The following is a 17,070-nucleotide window of genomic DNA, read 5'->3' on the forward strand; positions in this document are numbered from 1 at the left end:
TCACATGGCAATTAAGTGTTCCCAGCAAAAAGGATGAATGGGATGTTTTTATTAAATAATTATTTATGGAAAGGTCTTAGCTATCGACATTACAAGGAACAACGTTTCTAGTGCTGTATTTAAGTAGCAAAGCGTCACATCCAGCAAAGTTGGTAGAAAGTTACCTCCAAAGGCACGCTATGAAGGATATAGTTATACCTTTACATGTGTAGCTTATTTCATTAGAGAACAATTGTCAGATCCCTTTAAACACCAACCTCTTTGAGCCCAGCCTGAGCTGCTTCTTGAAGCATCTGTATAGCAATCTGTGAATCTTCTCGCCCGGCTTCAGGGCGCAAGAGGTAGCAGGCGTATCGATACTTAGCTTGGGTATGCCCTCCCTTGGCAGCAAGGAGATAATATTCAGCAGCCTGCAAAACAAAAAATAATAATTTATTTATATAACTCCAACAATTCATGCAGTGCATCTTACGGTCCATACAGTCAAAGTGTATATGACAAAACTAGAACTGACACACAAAGCCAAACCGATACATTAGCTAAAGAGGGCCCGGCTCCCAAGCTTACATTCCAGAGGCGGCATGACCAGGGGATATGTCCATATAAATTAACATGATGGTTAGCATTTCCTAACATCAGGAACAATAAAATTACATCTGAAATAAACTAATATAAATAGCAATAAAGCACACAAAATGTTGCACACTTGTTAACAACTGTTTTGACTGAATAATTTGCATACGCCATCACATCGTATTTATCTAATGTTGTAAGTAATGCAGGGCTCGACAAATCCCTAGGTGTTTGTCAGCCTGTTACATCCACAAAAAATTACCCCCCCGTCACCACGCGGGGGCGCTGCTGCTGCTGCTGTCTGGGCAGACACCATAGCCACTCAGAGCCCGCCCCCAAGCCTGTGATTACTCCCACGGAGTGATCCTGTAGGCTGAAAACCCGGTTGCAGGAAAACCAGCAATCGCGTTTTCAGCTGCCACAGGCAGCTTCAGGGAAGGTGGTTGTGTGTTGATTGGGTCCCCACACAAGTGTGGGGACCTGACACAACACCCCCTGCTGCCTGATCGCTCCATGAGAAAGTGCAGCGTTAACCCCTTCAATGCCGCAATCGCGGCATTTAGGGGTTAATTCCCGTTTTGTAAGGGGCTCTGCTGCTGGTGGTCTGCCTGGAAGCCCAGGCAGACCAGCAACAGCAAAAACGAGCCCTTTCATAATTCCTGTAGGCATAGAAGCCTACAGCAGTCATCAAAGAGACTCCCCCTACAATGGCTGGTCTATAGACCAGCAATTGCGTCCCAGCTGCCAGAGGCAGCTTCAGGGACAGGGGGGAGAGGGCTCTTTGGTCTCCACATGAGTGTGGACACCAGCCCCAACCCTCCCCTGCTGCCCGATCGATCCATGAGAGCGACAGTGCAGCGTTAACCCCTTCAATTCCACAATTGTGTATAACACATTCGTGGCATTGCAGGGGTTAACATTTGTCCCCACAAGCTTGTAGGGGCTAAATATCAGTCAATGCTGTGCTCCAATGGAACATCAGCATTTAAAGCGTTAAAAAAACCCCAATAAAGTATCAAAAAAAAATTATTAAAAAAAAAAACAAAAAAAAAAACAGCACTGACCTCAAAGTCCAGGGTGCTTCCAGGTCAAACGCTGTTAGTTTAATAAGTGGGCTGATGATGATCAGATCACTCCTAACCAACTGTTAGTTTAAAAAAAATCCTGGCTCCTAACTTTTTTAGCTGGCGCCTAGATTCACAACAAATTTGTCAAGCCCTGAAGTAATGTGATATTTTGAGTGACTTTGCCCGTTCAAACTCTACAGGGGGTTGATTCTTTATGGCAATGCTAATGAAGTCCTGTTTATCTTTCATTCTGCGTGTAAGAGGGTCCTTCTGGCTGATTAAGACCCTAGCACAAGGCAGTGTGACTAAGCATGCTTGCCTAGCAAATTGGACTAACAATGTCAAAACCGTATATTATGTGAAAACAAACTGTTTTAAAACAGAAAACACAATATTTTAAAAAATCTTGGTTCTCGTGTGTAATATTAAAAATAGCTGTAGTTTCTATGTAAGTGAAATTAAATAGGCAGCACTTGATTAGTTCCTGTCACATAGCGAAATACCTTTTCACACATATTGATTGTTAGCACCCCTAACCTCTTCCTGAAATTAATCAGGAAGGAACCTGTCGACACCGCCGCTGTTTAGTTGAAATCAGGAAAGTTGCCACCGAGCTGCCTGTAGTAAATCTCTCGTGTTCGGTGGCTGAGCTCCTTGATGAATTCACTGGGACTCAAACGGTGCCAACAAAGCAGTGCAGTTGGTTCAATTCACTCACAACGGGTCCCAGGCGGATCAGCTAAAGCTTAATATTAAAGGCAAGCCTGAGGGTTCCAGCTAAAATAGAGCTTTTCTATCACATCTACTCTATGAAACTGGTACTGCCCTCCAGTTTAAGACAGACTGCTCTTTTAAAATTAACTGTTTACGTACCCTACATACGTTTTCTCCTGACTGGTATCCCGAGAATCAGCTTCTCGGCCTGGACCCTTCACAGCGAGGCTCAGAGATAGAATTTTACCCGTGTAAGACTAGACTAGAGACTGCCATGTTTCGCTATGCTGTATGTTCTACTTTCCTTACACACAGATGTGCTTCTGTTTACCAAATAATAATCAGAATAACGTACTTTGGTTATATCCTTCGAGACACCTTTTCCTTGCTCGTAGCAGACCCCCGTGTTGTACTGGGCCTTACTATATCCGCTCCCTGCCGACTCTCGGAAGAAGCGGAAAGCTGCTTTGTAATCGGCACTATTCCTGGCGCTGACAATGCCTGTGGAAATACATACATTTCAGTACAGCAAAGAAGAAGTAGTCATGCGTGGAAGCCCATGATGCATTGTGCATGGTCCATTCCGGGATGTACACAGAATTTTCTGCAACTGTAGTCGAAGTGTAAAAGTTATTAAGATGATTTACTACTGTGCCAGAAGTGAACAGTGACATGGCCTTCTGCAGGATGGATCATGATCCATTATTACCTTTCCATAATGTTGCCTACATCACTTGACAGACTTAAGGGAGGTTAATAGCACAAAGCCTGCTTTGTTATATTCTGAGGAACAACCAATATAGTAAACCCCATAGAGCACTGAACATATCATAAACACAATACCTGGTGCCAACAGTGATAATCAGCAAAGCCGTGCCAGGAAAAAGTGTTCGTCTATTGCTGGTTCCTAGATGGTAAACTCAGACCCATGCTAAGATCTGTATCTTTAACACTAAACACTGAGACACGTGGCCTGCTTTTAAATGTAGACTTTCAGAGATTAAACTAAAGAATAAAATAAAAACAAAAAACAAAACAGTATGAAGTTACCAAAAATATTCAACACCACAGGCATGCTGTTCTCAGTCACTTCTAAGAGCCGAGATGACGCAGACTGTAGAGATTCCCCAAGGTCTTCCTCTAAATCTAGAATCTAAAGATAAGAATATTTGGATTAGATTATGGATATTAGTCTCAAAGATTATAATAAGGGTTTAGCAACTATGCATAAAAAGTATACTTTTCCCATAGCTTTATTCTAACTCCCTCTTCTAGAAACCTATTAACTTTGAATTAATTCAATTAAGAAATTCAAAAGACACATTCAACATATTTTTAATCTAAACCTGCTATATCTGTTCTTCCAGCTAACAATATGCTGGTTTGGATCGCTCTATTATAAATCAGGATTTCAATCCTTTTGGCTTTATTCACTAAAACATTGCATGGCCCATTAAGCTAGCTTGACTGAACCTGCTTGACAGAGCTTGCATGCTGACACTCACAAAGCTTATATATATATATATATATATATATATATACATACATACATACACAAATAAACATATATATATATACACACACACACACACACACACAAATAGATTCCATGTGGTTTTGATCTCAACTTGCATTTACTCAACTCTGAGGCAAGTCCAGTGTTATACGAGTGCAAGTGTGAGCTAGCAATAGTGATGTCCTGAGTGCAGGACAATGTCCTGCACTCAGTGAATGAAAAGCCCCATGTTCATAAAATATCAACTGCAACTGTAACTATTTCAGTCAGTTTACCTGCTATGTCAGTAGGACAGACCTACACCTCTACTCTATAATGGATCAATCAGTCGGATAAAGCTACCTTTTGTTGTGAAGCCTCCTTGCTATCAGTTGATATCTCGGTTGTGGAACTGCCCTCTTTGCTGATATCAATCGGTGACTCGTCTGCAATGAGTACATGAGACGTTATAAACAAGAAGAGATTTTTTCGGTTTAAACCACATTTGTGAAATTAACCAATAGGCATATTACCTTGATCGGCCGACAGATGAAGAATGCCATATCCAGAAGCCGAGTCTGAAGGCCAATCTTGCTGCACCGGGGCTTCACTTTGTAAAGGGATGTTTTTCCACACAGATGCCTGGGCTTCTTTTGGAATAATGCTGCGCTTCAAACCTGAGAAATGAACATATCTTATAAAGAGTTTCCCGGTATAGACTGTCTCACACTATACATCGAGCACTGTATAGTGGCAAAAGCATTGTTAATCTCCGACGTGCCGCACTTACCAGAGTCTTGGGTCTGTGCAAGGGAGGTGAGGATTTGTTTGAGGCAGGGCACTCGACTGCATCTGTCTTCTGGAGATGAACCAGGAACAGCATTCTGGAAGGACAGTTGGCGGGCCAAATGCAGGAAAAACACAGCTATGGCACCCTGAGACACAGACAGAAACAGGTTGGTCATGTTATGTTCTTCTTAAATGACTTAAACATGCCTGGGATAGGAATAATAGCGTCTTAAACCAAAAGCAAGGCAGATGGCAAAGTAAAGGTTTGAGGTTTTACAGCATGAAGAATTAAAGAGACAATTGTCTCTTTTTTTTGTCAAAGTCAATGTTTATTCACTAATCGGCAGGTGACCTGAGATGACAGTTTTGTTTACAGGCATTTCTGTAGGTAGAGTGGCATATAGGGGTTAAAAGGCATATCTGGAGGGCAGATGTGCATAACTGCGGGCAGGTTGGCAAATAAAAGGAAATATGAAAAAATAGTTTACATGTGAATTAATATTTACTAGTAAAACATTTTTCTTATAGCGTAGTCTTATATTCAGGCTTTTTCTTGTTTTTCTTAATATTAAAATTTTGGGAGATCGTCTTATAATTAAGGTCATCTTACAATCGAGCAAATACGGTAATTGTGATTTCTTTTCTTATTTAAATCAAACAGGTTTTTCTCTTACCCATCCAAAAACATCCAGTACAGTGTGTTGTGGTAGATGGTCAGTGCAGGACTTATATGTCCCTTTTCTCTTCTGGTCCTGTCCATTTTGATCATTCTGGGGTCCAGTTGTGGTCAATGTGTAACTGCAAAAATTTAGAAGTGAAGAACTGATAAGTGGACACTCAGTTCACATGGATTACAAATACCTTCAGTCTGACCCTTGGGACTCCACCTTATTGTATATGCACCAAGGGCCAAGTTATGATTAACCCTTTCCCTGCCCAAAACAAGAAAGCATGGAAAAAAGTAGAAGCCAATTTAAAGCAATTGTATCAAAGATTAATTGTGAGATTGTGTAAAACATGGTTTGGACAGAGTGGCAAGACTTAAGAAACTGGTAGGGAAAGGCTGTCAAGAGGGGTGATGGAAACTGCCCCCTTAATCTGCTATTTATCTAAAGCTCGCCAACTCAACTAAAAACTTCCAGCCTCTCCCAATAACCAACGTATTTCTCCTTGGACAATCTATTTCTGTAAACTGGAATCACTATTTTCGAGAATTTTGAAGCCAAAAAGATGCAGTGAAGAACCAGCTACACAAGAAAACACAAACACAACTGCCGACAAGTGCTTTTAACAACACCGAGGATTAACAGACTCACACGAGAAGCTATTGTGCTGCACAAGGCATACGAGGACAGTTCAGTACTGAAAGAAAACAAAAGTGCTAGAAAATATTATTTAGTCCGAGTTCTGGCAGATAGACTCCACGAATTCAAATGCGTGATGGAAAAAATAAAAGAAGAACATGAGGCGAAAGGATTTATGGCCGACCAAAACCAAAAGCCGGCCCGTCAGAACGTCCTCATCCTGTCAAAGCGCATGTTTCAATGCAGTTCTTACAGCAAGATTAAGGATCGTAGAGCGGAGAGAACAGTGCCAAAAAACAGCAAACACAGATAAAGCAATGTAACATTAGTCATTTGTTTTAGAAGCTTGAAACTTTCCTAGAAATAAAGACATGATTATTAAACAGCACAGAAGGCTCATTTTCAGGAGAATGGGGGCAATGCCCATAATCATTATTGCTTTTTGATTTATCGGTTACTGTTCATTGCTTTCGGCACAGCGTGCAAGAGGTGACCTTTTCGTAAGAACATTGGAAAGCCATTCACCTATCGCTCTCCTGTCAGGATGATTGGTGAAATGGACTTCTCCAGTGCAGAAAGAGATAGTGTGATTGGAATAAAGCCACACTGGCGTATATATAGAACATAAGATCCATAATGAAACAGATTCTTCTGCAGGATTTACCACCTCCATCTTGCCTCTCAACTTCCACTAACACAACAGCAGAAAACATTAGTTCTACTAAATAAATTAATTAGGATATAGCTTTCATTATAGGAGCCAGGAACAGATATTCAGGTGGTAATGGAAACCTCACGTGTCCAAATCAGTTCCATAGGTGATTGATTTCTTTAAATTAAAGCTGAACTGATTTTCTAGTAGGATACCCCAAAAGTGACTCATGACGTTTATCCAGCATTAAAGGAAAAGGTAAAACAAGCCATTTTGTGGCTAAGGTGGTCTGGCGTTCATAAAACTTAATACGTACGTTTTGCTGCCGGCATTCTGCCCTAGCGGAAGGAGAGAAGACTGTCCCAAGGCTTCTGCCTCGCCGTGTACACATCCATTTACATTCACAACATGGAAGCGGTTGAAGGCTGGAGAGAACAAAGAAAAGGTGAACCGTACATTATGAGAAGAACAAACGTTCTAGCTGGTTAGTTTTACGTGTGACCACTTTGTAGGGTGACCACACTTCAGGGGCACTTTTGTTTAGTGAGGGACAAAGTAAATGGAAATCATGGAGGTTTCTTCACTTCAAGACACCGTTCCACTAATTCTGTTGAATTTTTGCAGCATAACTCCTAGTACTGATTAACGTCCAAACCCTTGCCAGAAAGAATTATTAAGTACTTTTCTCCTTAGCTTCACTACAGGTTATGAAGGCCAATCCTCAATACACTTCTACTGCAGGGAGAGCTTGGCTGGCCCTGCGTAATGCATAGTTATATCAGCTAGTCCTCTTGACCATTACACTATGCCTTATACACGACCAGTTCTGCCCTTCAAGATGGAGAAACCTGCCGCTGTTGGCCCCTCATAATGAATAGTGAAGCGAGACTCAATATCGTAACTCCTCTGCCTTTTCCAACTTTTTTGAAAAACATGCTCCCCCGAGCCGTACCGCATGACAAATTGTATCGGTGTCATCGCACGTGTGTCACGGTGTTCTTAATGGCTCATTTGAAATGTAATGGTTTCCGAATAAATGATTATACTCCTCCCCTTCCACCATCAATATTTAAACATACTCATACATGTTTTAAAGGCAACCATGTAAAGTACAATTAAACTATTCATTTAATAACAACTCGAAGCGGCACTGCTTCAGTAATCACACGCTAACAAAATACCACGGCAAATGATTCCAACATTGTGTTGTAATTACAAATGTTGCACAGATGGTCAGGCCTCTAATGGCTAAAGGAGAGAGCGAGGCAGACGCCAAGAGAAGCAGAACACAATCATTACATTATGTTCGTTAAAATGTAATTAATCAAATGTGACAAATGGATTTAGGTTAAAGGAACAGTCACTCCATCATTTCATTATTTAACAGCAGGGGCAGCAACGACGGGATTTCTGAAGGACATTCGACTATGAAAGCCTTGTATGCAACATAGACTTTGAACCGGGGTCCCTGTGACAAAGCTTGTCAAACAGGATTTCGACTACGGCATATACTGTGTCTGACTGCATAACTCCCAAGTGTCCTGGTTTTAATGGACACTCCTGATCTTCAGGCGCTGTCCCGTTTTACAGGGAGCGGGGCTCATGAGGACCTTGCAGTGGCTCTTCATATGGCAGACGAGTGGTCCTGCATCTGGCCTCGCCAACCCCCATGCCAACAGTCCATCCCCTGCCATATCCCCAAAACAGGTTCCCCGACTTGAACACCTCAAATGTTGGGAGTTAAGCAACTGTAACCTTCCTTATATAAAAAGTAAGGTTTGAATTTTAGTCATTCCTCTAAAATCATCATAAAAAATACCACAGAAACTTTTAACAAGATTTTTTTCAGTTTCTACGGCAACAGCCTATCAGTGCCTTCTCTTACGACACATGACAATTGAGCGTCCCTGGCAAAAAAATATAAACAAGGCAAAACATTCATTAAAGAAGCATGTCAAAGATGGGACTGGGCGTTTAACGGTGATACACAAACATTTGTAACACGATTTCTAATAAATTGAGTTACAAAAGTATTATATTCATCAGTCTATAGATGGAACAGGGCGCGTTAATGCATATAACAGCTTTATGGTCCCTTTAATGTTCAACTGTGTCCTTATTTTGTTGCAAAGGCATGGGCAGTGCCCCTTTGCCCACGGCCTGGGCAAAATCCCTCTCCTTGCAAGTTATATATTACCGCCAGTCAGCTCCAGGGACGGCTGTGCAAAAACTGCGAGTGAGGGTCTCTTCAGAGCCCTGTGCGCATGTGCAGAAAGCGCTCTAATTGATTTTAATGGCACGGGGTTCTGCGGGAGAGGAGTTGTTCAGAACATCTTACAGAACTGGTGAAGGCCAAGAAAGAGGTGTGACCGTGACGATAAGCAAGTCAATATTATTGCGTAAAAAAAGGCCTGTTAAAACACAAGCCTTTCTAGTGCTGAACAGTTGTTTGTTCAGTCTTACTTTGGAAAGTACCGTTTCCTCTGTGTATAAAAAGAAGAAATAAAATTGACCTATAAACCTCTTGTTCCTTGTTACACAAGCCTGCCATAGACACAGGGGCTGATTGGCAGGTGGGTGGTCAACCTCTATGGACACTATACAAAGCAGAGCTAAATATTGAATCGATAAATAATCGTGCAGTCACGGGATCCTCCCCTTCTACAGATCATAGATCTACCAATTGTGATTCAGGAAGCATCTGCCCTTCTTCCCAACCGCAGGTGTGAAGGTACCTGCTTTTTAGCTCTTGTATCCAATCATAACCATATCCACATGGAGGGGGTCAGAGGTTAGCATCACTATCCCTGTATGTGTATATATATATATATATATATATATATATATATATATGTGCCCCCACCAAGTAAAGTACTTTTATTTGCATTCTTCTTGGTGGAGCTGTAAGGGGCAGTACTGTCCTTTTAAATCTGAAATGCTGCTTGGTGACTTACCCAGCAACAGCGCTATTTTATCAAGAATTCAAACATGTACTTTGTTGGTTTTTTTTTTAATTAAATATTACCCATAAACTAAAAAGACAATGAGTGTCAGATATACAGGTGACATGTGCCCATAGTATCCAACATACCAAAAAAGTAAAATCAGAACCATGATTTCCTTCCCAAAAAACTGAGGTAATCATAACAAGTTCTGTTCTGACACTTCGATTAGAGAAAACTATCGCACCTTCTTAAATTTACCGGATAACATAACCGAATGACATATAACGGCAGCCTGGGAAAAGGTCCCGTAAACAACACCTGGACGCTGTACTATAGGCCGTTGCATGCTCTGCTATGGACACACAAAACCCCACCGTGACACCTGGTTAACCTTGGTGACACAGATTTTAATGCATGTTGTGAGTTGCACGTATTACGCAATACACCCGCCATTTAGCATAGTGCCCCCTTCCGGTTGTTTTTGGCTCTTACCCCTGGCCAGGGCCCCCGATATCCGCCACATTCCGCCGCTCGGGCCGATTCCGACGGCTTTGAGTCCGATGCGCATGCGCAGCCAGCAATTCACCATAGATGTGTGTTTTTTGACTAGAGAGTCTCTGGCTGTACCATAGAAACATAGATTGGCGGATAGACCGGTAAGAGAAATGTCATGTGAGCAAGGCGGGCATGCTTGAATCTGGAAAATTTCCCACATTCGTTTCTATGGAAAAGAAAGTTTTGTGTGTTTTACACCAAGGTGAACTTACATGTAATTTACACAGCATTTGATTTTATTAATGCTCCTTGAACTTTTTGTCTCCCAAAACGTCTCTCCAAACGACCCAAATCCACCTGTCTGTTTTATATATGTATATATATATATATATATAATTTAAATATATATATATATATCCACAAAACGAGTGAACTCCAATGTCTTTTTCTTTTGAAGTAAAAAACATTTTAATTATGACAGACATAGGGGGTATAAGGCATATCAGGGGGGCAGAGTGGCATATAGGGGGTATATAGGAGTACATCCTCCTTCAAGCATGCTACCATTACTTCAATCTTGAAAAAGCCCTCCCTTGACCTGACTCATCTGTCTAATTACCATCCCATGTCTCTACTTCATCTCACCTCCAAGCTTCTTGAAAGAATTGTTTACCCAATAAACTAAGTTTCTGGATTCCAACTCTCTACTTCACCCTCTTCAATCTAGCTTTCGCCCCCGACACTCCACTGAGACCGCCCTTACTACAGTTACTAATGACCTACTTACTGCTAAATCCAAGGGCCACTACTCTATGTTAATCCTGCTGGACCTTTCTGCTGCTTTCGACACTGTTGACCACCCTCTTCTCCTTCAAACCCTTCATGGTCTTGGTCTCCATGACACTGTTCTCTCCTGGTTCACTTCCTACCTCTCTAATCGTTCCTTCAGTGTCTCTGTCTCCAATAACACTTCCCCTCCCCCTCTCAGTCGGAGTACCCCAAGGCTCAGTTCTAGGACCCCTTCTGTTCTCTCTACACTTCCTCACTTGGCAAACTGATCTCAACCTTTGGCTTTCAATACCACCTGTATGCTGATGACACTCAGATCTATCTATCCTCTACCGATCTCTCTCCCTCTGTCTTAGATTGTGTAACTAAGTGTCTCGCCTCTGTCTCTACCTGGATGTCTGCACTTTTTCTGAAACGCAATCTCTCCAAAACAAACTTCTCATCTTCCCTCCCTCCAATTTCCAGCTCTCATGCGTGCCTACAATATCTGGAATTCCATCCCCCAGCCTATCCGTCTTTCCCCCTGCCTTCGGTCCTTCAAAAAATCCCTCAAGACCCATTTCTTTACGGACACTTACAACATGAGCTAAAGGAACTTATTTTCCTTTAGTTCACCTTTCCTAGTCCCTCTCCTGCAATACTTACACTAGTGTGGCTGGTCCATCCCTAACTTTTACCTTTTACCCATTGTGTAATACACCCTAACTTCCTCTACATTGTAAGCTCCTCACCTGTTGTTTCTGTACATCATATTGTTATGTTATATACTACTTGTTATGTCCTGTCTACCCATTGTACAGTGCCACGGAATTTGATGGTGCTATATAAAACAATAAATAATATTTGGGGGACAGAGTGCGCACCTTCCAAATGTGGCCCTTTGGCCTCCAAACAGCCAGGTGGTATCACTGTACTCAAGAGATGTTGCTGAACACATATTGAAGTATTGTTTGACAGTGACATATACTAAGGGCTGTAAATGCATACCTGAAGTGCAATGTGTTTAAAAAACACCCCACTAAAATGAAATACTACCGAAAGCTTGAAAAAGACCGGTAGTAGAATTAGCACATGAAAAGTGTTAACATACTAGCACTTGAAGTACTCTGGGGTGTCTAGTTTTCAAACATATATGGTTTGATGAAGATATTGAATTGAAGTGACCGGCTCCAAAGATATCTCAAATAGCACATGGGCGTAGAATGAGCAGTTTTGGAAAACAAAAAACTGGCTTTGAAATAGCAATATGCTACTTATTGCCCTATAACATGCAAAAAATAAAATTGGGTATTTCTAAACTCAGGACAAATAGTAGAATCTATTTAGCAGTTTTTTTATTAGCTTTTGTAGAGGAGTGAAATATTTTCAAAAGAAAAGGTGCTTTTTCAATTTTTCACCATATTTTATATATTTTGTATAGTATAATTTTGTACCTGCTTACCTGCCCCTCAAAGGACCCAGGGCATTATCAAGTATCTAACTGCAACAAGTCTAGAAATATAGAAGATAATTTTTTTATTCACTTATATAGAGCCATCATATTCCATAGTGCAGTAGGTAAACAGCACATACTGTACCAGTGTTATGTATCATAGTTAATAATTAAAGCTGCACTTCTAGGGTTTGTTGAGAAATAAATATGGGAAACTCCGATTCTAGATCTATAAAGAGATTGATCACCAGCATGGAAAGCTAAAAAGCTATGGAGATATTTTGGTGTGTTTATAAAAACAAGTTCTGCAAATTAGTAATTGCTCCACGTTGCTTTCAAAAATACTAGTCCATTGATTCTTACTGGTTTCACGCACCCTTTTGAACTTTCTGTAAGATCATCACTGTCAAGTGAGAGTGCTTTATGGACACGTCTGGCTCATGTACTGTCAGAGACAGACTCAAATCAAAGGACAGAGAGAAGGGGTGCATTGGCAGGTAATTTTTTTTTGGCTTGTTTATTTTTGCACCTGTCTGCAAGATAGGAATAAGTGCAGCTCGACAGACATCTTTTCCACTCTGTTGACCGCATCTCCAACAGCCATTGGCCAAGTATCTGAGTGGCACTTATGAGCGCCACTTGCTGCTCTCCAAGGAGACACCTGGGGCTCGGTATAATACAGTTTGTTCTTACAGAAAGGTCATCCTCTAGGAAGCCAAATAAATTACATTTAGCTGTTATTTAAAAGAGGCAAATTAATTGAAAAGTAGTGATTTCTATCAGTGTAACTTTATTCAGGTCTGGAAATAACCTGGTGCTATAATCAATGAGGCTGACTTCAAACCAGTGAGAGTTCTCTTTTCAGCAAATACAGTAAAATTCAACTGAGCTGGACATTTAATTCATGAATAAAATATAGGAAAGGTAGCACTGCTTGTAATTCAAGAAGTTTAAGAATACTATATTAGACTAGCTGGTTTTTATGCCCATGGAAGTCTGGGAATGCTAGTCTTTGTCTGTACGTTATCGTTCTACAGCAAACAGCATTGCAAGGATTTTTAATATTAATATGTTTGACGTTTGCGATCAATCCTGATTCAGTGTAATCTGAGAATTTCCCTCTTCTACCAATAGCTATTAAACCTTTATATATTCTTTAAAATTAGTAACAATGTTATATTTGTCCCATTAAATATCTGAGCACTTCGGAATCATGTCTAAAGGTAAGGATTACTGGCTTAACCGTTTGGGTGACAGATGCAACCGAGCGACACCCCTCTGCAAACATTTGGCTACTGGTGTAGAACTGGATCAGAGAGACATGCTTTATTGGCTCTTTTCTTGACCTATACTTCCTGCCAAGCAGTTGGTATAATGGAGATTTTCATCAGATAATGTTGTGGAGAATAATCGTGTTGTACTCTCTAGACAGGAAATGCTGCAAGGTATAAAAACAATATAAAAATTGCATGAAATTCAACAATATAAAAATTACTTTTCCATCCATTCAGCAAAATTGTTAGGTCAAAATCTAGATATGTTAGAGTCCACTGAGATAAAATAAAATCATTTTTTATTATTATTTGGGATTATCTGAAAGAAAAGATACAGGCTACCACAAAAATGGCATTATATATGTTACCTGCTTTCAGTAATCAGCCATTATTCTTTTAAACTATTATACTCGCAGTCTTTTCTTAAAAATGCATCTTTTTTGTAGGATTTTCTTAGGGTCATCAGTCCCCCTGAACTTTAGTTCTTTGATTATTTGGTAAAATCAATATTACTAAAAAACGGCTGATATTTTGGGGGAAATTAGAAAAATGTGTTACCTCCAGCAGTAATTATTCTGATCATCAGTCATGCCTAAGCCAGTCTGTGATAAGCCTCATCATAAAATGTCATCAGTTTCACCTCTTTGTGATCGGGTGAAGCATGTGATGTACTCATAAGAATGCAATCATAGATTATGCATAAGAAAGTTAAAATGTGCACTAAGCAAATGGTGAGAATTGGAATATTATGGTTTCAAGGACACATTATTTTTGGACTCACTTGATAATCCATCTCTTCTTTCTATCTATCTATCTATATATATATATATATATATATATATATATATATATATAAATTGTGAGTTTCTGTCACCCTTGATGCATTCATGATCAGTTTTAGTTTGACATCCATCTCTCTGTCTGTCTCTTCCTCCTAATGACCTTAGATTGAGATGTCATGGCAATCACTTTGCTCGGGAAATGAAAGTCAGGGCTTGATTGAAACTCAATCTGACACCAATTATCTCGATTATGGGAATCTTGCACTGTTCTGTCTCCAGCAGGGGTGTATGTAGGTTGGGGGAGAAAGTCTGGCATCAGTTTGAGCTCTTTGAAGGAGTGACAAAATCCAGCTGATTGACCAAGAAAGCTCGAGGTTTATCTCCATGCCACATTGGCAATGATCGTGAGCTTATATTACAGACACAAGGCACCAAATGCTTATATGTGATTTATTTTGCTGTGCTGTGTACAAAGCAGAATGTATTCAACATAATTAAAACTAAAATGTAGGCTTCACTTCCAGGTATAATAATGGAACTGTTAAAATATAGTACAGCGATGCTGCTAAATACAAAGCAATCAGTTTCCAGGCTGACTCATTTCTGGGTTGCTTATTTCAGTATTCGGTTCTTCACACATTTTTTTAAATAAAATGGGATTTGTTTAGTAAACTGTGAACTTTAGCTACCAAACTTGGTTCTCCTCGGGTACAACTATGGTTCTCGGTTTTATCTGCCTGCCAATTAAAAATGTTTTGGTTATGTTTCTGTACCAATCAAGTAACATCTAAATCCAGAACCACTAGTTGTTCCCAAGGACTGTTTTGAGAGCCATTAAAGATCCATTGTCCAAAACAGATAAGGACTTCCACACAACTGGATTATGTGGTATTACCAGCTTAATTGTGCCCTCCTCTACTGTCATGTTTGTGAACGCTAATATTGCTAATGTTTGAAATAAACTTGAAACAATTGGACATCCTGAGGCATACAGGATAAAATGACCTGCATTCAGATGAACCCTCATGATAGGGTTAGGGTAGCAGGTTGTTGTGACAATGACACCTGTGACTCGATGAAGATGTTTGGCAGGCAGCCACTTCCCTTTAGGGAAGCTGCAGCCAGATTTACTACAGATACCTAAAAAAGCAAACAAATCACCAGCCACTAGTAGAATTGTAAAGACCCAGTGGATCATAACTAGGAGAACATCATTATAGGATGCTCAAGCCACGATGGATAAAATGGATTCAAGTCATTAGAGATCATGAAGTTTGTCTAGGTTGCCAGAATAAGTAGACACACAGAGTTTATACATAGTAGAGAATAATAATTTTGTTGCCCATGGAGCAACATAAAGAGCTCTTTTTATATGTGTAAGTGGGGATATAGATATTTAAAATGTGTGCACGATTGATGTCTGCGTGAAGGCAAATGCACAAACTGACAAGTAGTTTAAAGTTGCTGTATATTTCTTACGCACATGTGTAGCTCAGATAATGGAGAAATGAGTATGAGGGCAGCTAATAGCAGTGACATATCCATGTTGAAGGACAATCAGAATCTCAGTAAGGAAATATTTGAGTCCCTAGATCTTACACCTAAAAGGGAACTAGGTTATACAAAAGTATTTTTAAAATAGACATAGCCTATCTTGGCCTATACACTATTTTTGCTTGCATTTCCTAACCCCATAGGAGAAATAGATATGTACAAGACAGGAAGTAGCCTCTTGTTGTCTACCTTGAAGAATGGAAAAGGAAGTTTCTTTTATTTCATAGTGTCTTTTTTGTTGCATTTTTTCTACCTTAAGTCACAAACTTTTTTTAAGCTCTAGAAACATATCCAAATGATGATTTGGTTAAACTGAAGATTTTTTTGTTTGTTTATGGTCCTGAGTCAGTAGGGAGCCTAGGAGGTTTACTACCACCAGAGAACGCAAGTGATATTATGATACTCTTACAATAATTGTTAATTCCCAGGATCTTCGACTCCCTTAGGCAAAATTGATTCCATTTATGTAGCTTTCTTAAACTATGTATCAAACGGCACAACTGATCATAGTTTTATATACGTATCAATACTGTAATTCAATTGGGAAACCCCTAAATAAAGAACGATTAGTTGTCGTTGAATGCTGGTTTGAGAACTATTAAAGACACCCAGTAGAAGTGGAATATATTGATTGTGGTGCTAAAGTGGTAGATAGCTAAGAGGTCTTTCATATACTAACCAACATAATAGACAACAGTCCTGCTGTTGGGACTGTTCCTTACTCAAATGAGGAAGCTTCATTTGATTGTTAGCCCTGAATGTATGTGTGCTTTGTTCATGTTCAAATCAAATGTACTGCTGTACATTGAGAGATGAGCACCTTGAAAGCAGTGCATGTACATTAAAAATTAAAAGCCTTGGCGCTCTACACTGAGTCTCTTATTTTAATCGAGGTGGGGGGTTGAGATTCCTGTTTAGGCCTGTAAATCTATATATTCTGGGAAAAAGCGAGAAGAGACTATGTGTAATAAACAGATTCTACATTGCAGTTGTGTGTCTGATGCCTAGCAGACATCTTTTCTAATTAAAAAATAAAAAAAAGAACAAGCTCATATAAAACCAAAAATATCAGGGTAGAAAAGGGAAACTGACATTTGGGTATGAAAGGTGGACATCCGTATCAAAATTGGGTACTGCACAATTAGATGTACTTATGATTGCAAAGTCCACTGTAAGACTAGTTTGTATATAAAATCAGTTTGGTA

General features: G+C 39.9%; 1 protein-coding gene across 1 annotated transcript in view; it reads right to left on the minus strand.

Annotated features, from left to right (window-relative positions):
* The window catches only part of LOC149297852 (DAP3-binding cell death enhancer 1-like), a 51,702-nt gene that overhangs the window by 12,129 nt on the left and 22,503 nt on the right, over positions 1-17,070 (minus strand). Inside the window, exons 2-9 of the mRNA XM_089488067.1 lie at positions 6,911-7,019; positions 5,313-5,436; positions 4,640-4,784; positions 4,383-4,526; positions 4,213-4,295; positions 3,405-3,507; positions 2,710-2,855; positions 258-410 (exon numbers count right to left, since the gene is read on the minus strand). Of these exons, the coding sequence (XP_089344193.1) occupies positions 258-410; positions 2,710-2,855; positions 3,405-3,507; positions 4,213-4,295; positions 4,383-4,526; positions 4,640-4,784; positions 5,313-5,436; positions 6,911-7,019 (1,007 nt within the window). The remainder of the gene's footprint in view (positions 1-257; positions 411-2,709; positions 2,856-3,404; positions 3,508-4,212; positions 4,296-4,382; positions 4,527-4,639; positions 4,785-5,312; positions 5,437-6,910; positions 7,020-17,070) is intronic.

Source organism: Sceloporus occidentalis, unplaced genomic scaffold (genome assembly GCF_023333645.1).
Source record: "Sceloporus occidentalis isolate IW3139 unplaced genomic scaffold, rSceOcc1.0.p SCAF_36, whole genome shotgun sequence".
NCBI classification, from domain to species: domain Eukaryota; kingdom Metazoa; phylum Chordata; class Lepidosauria; order Squamata; family Phrynosomatidae; genus Sceloporus; species Sceloporus occidentalis.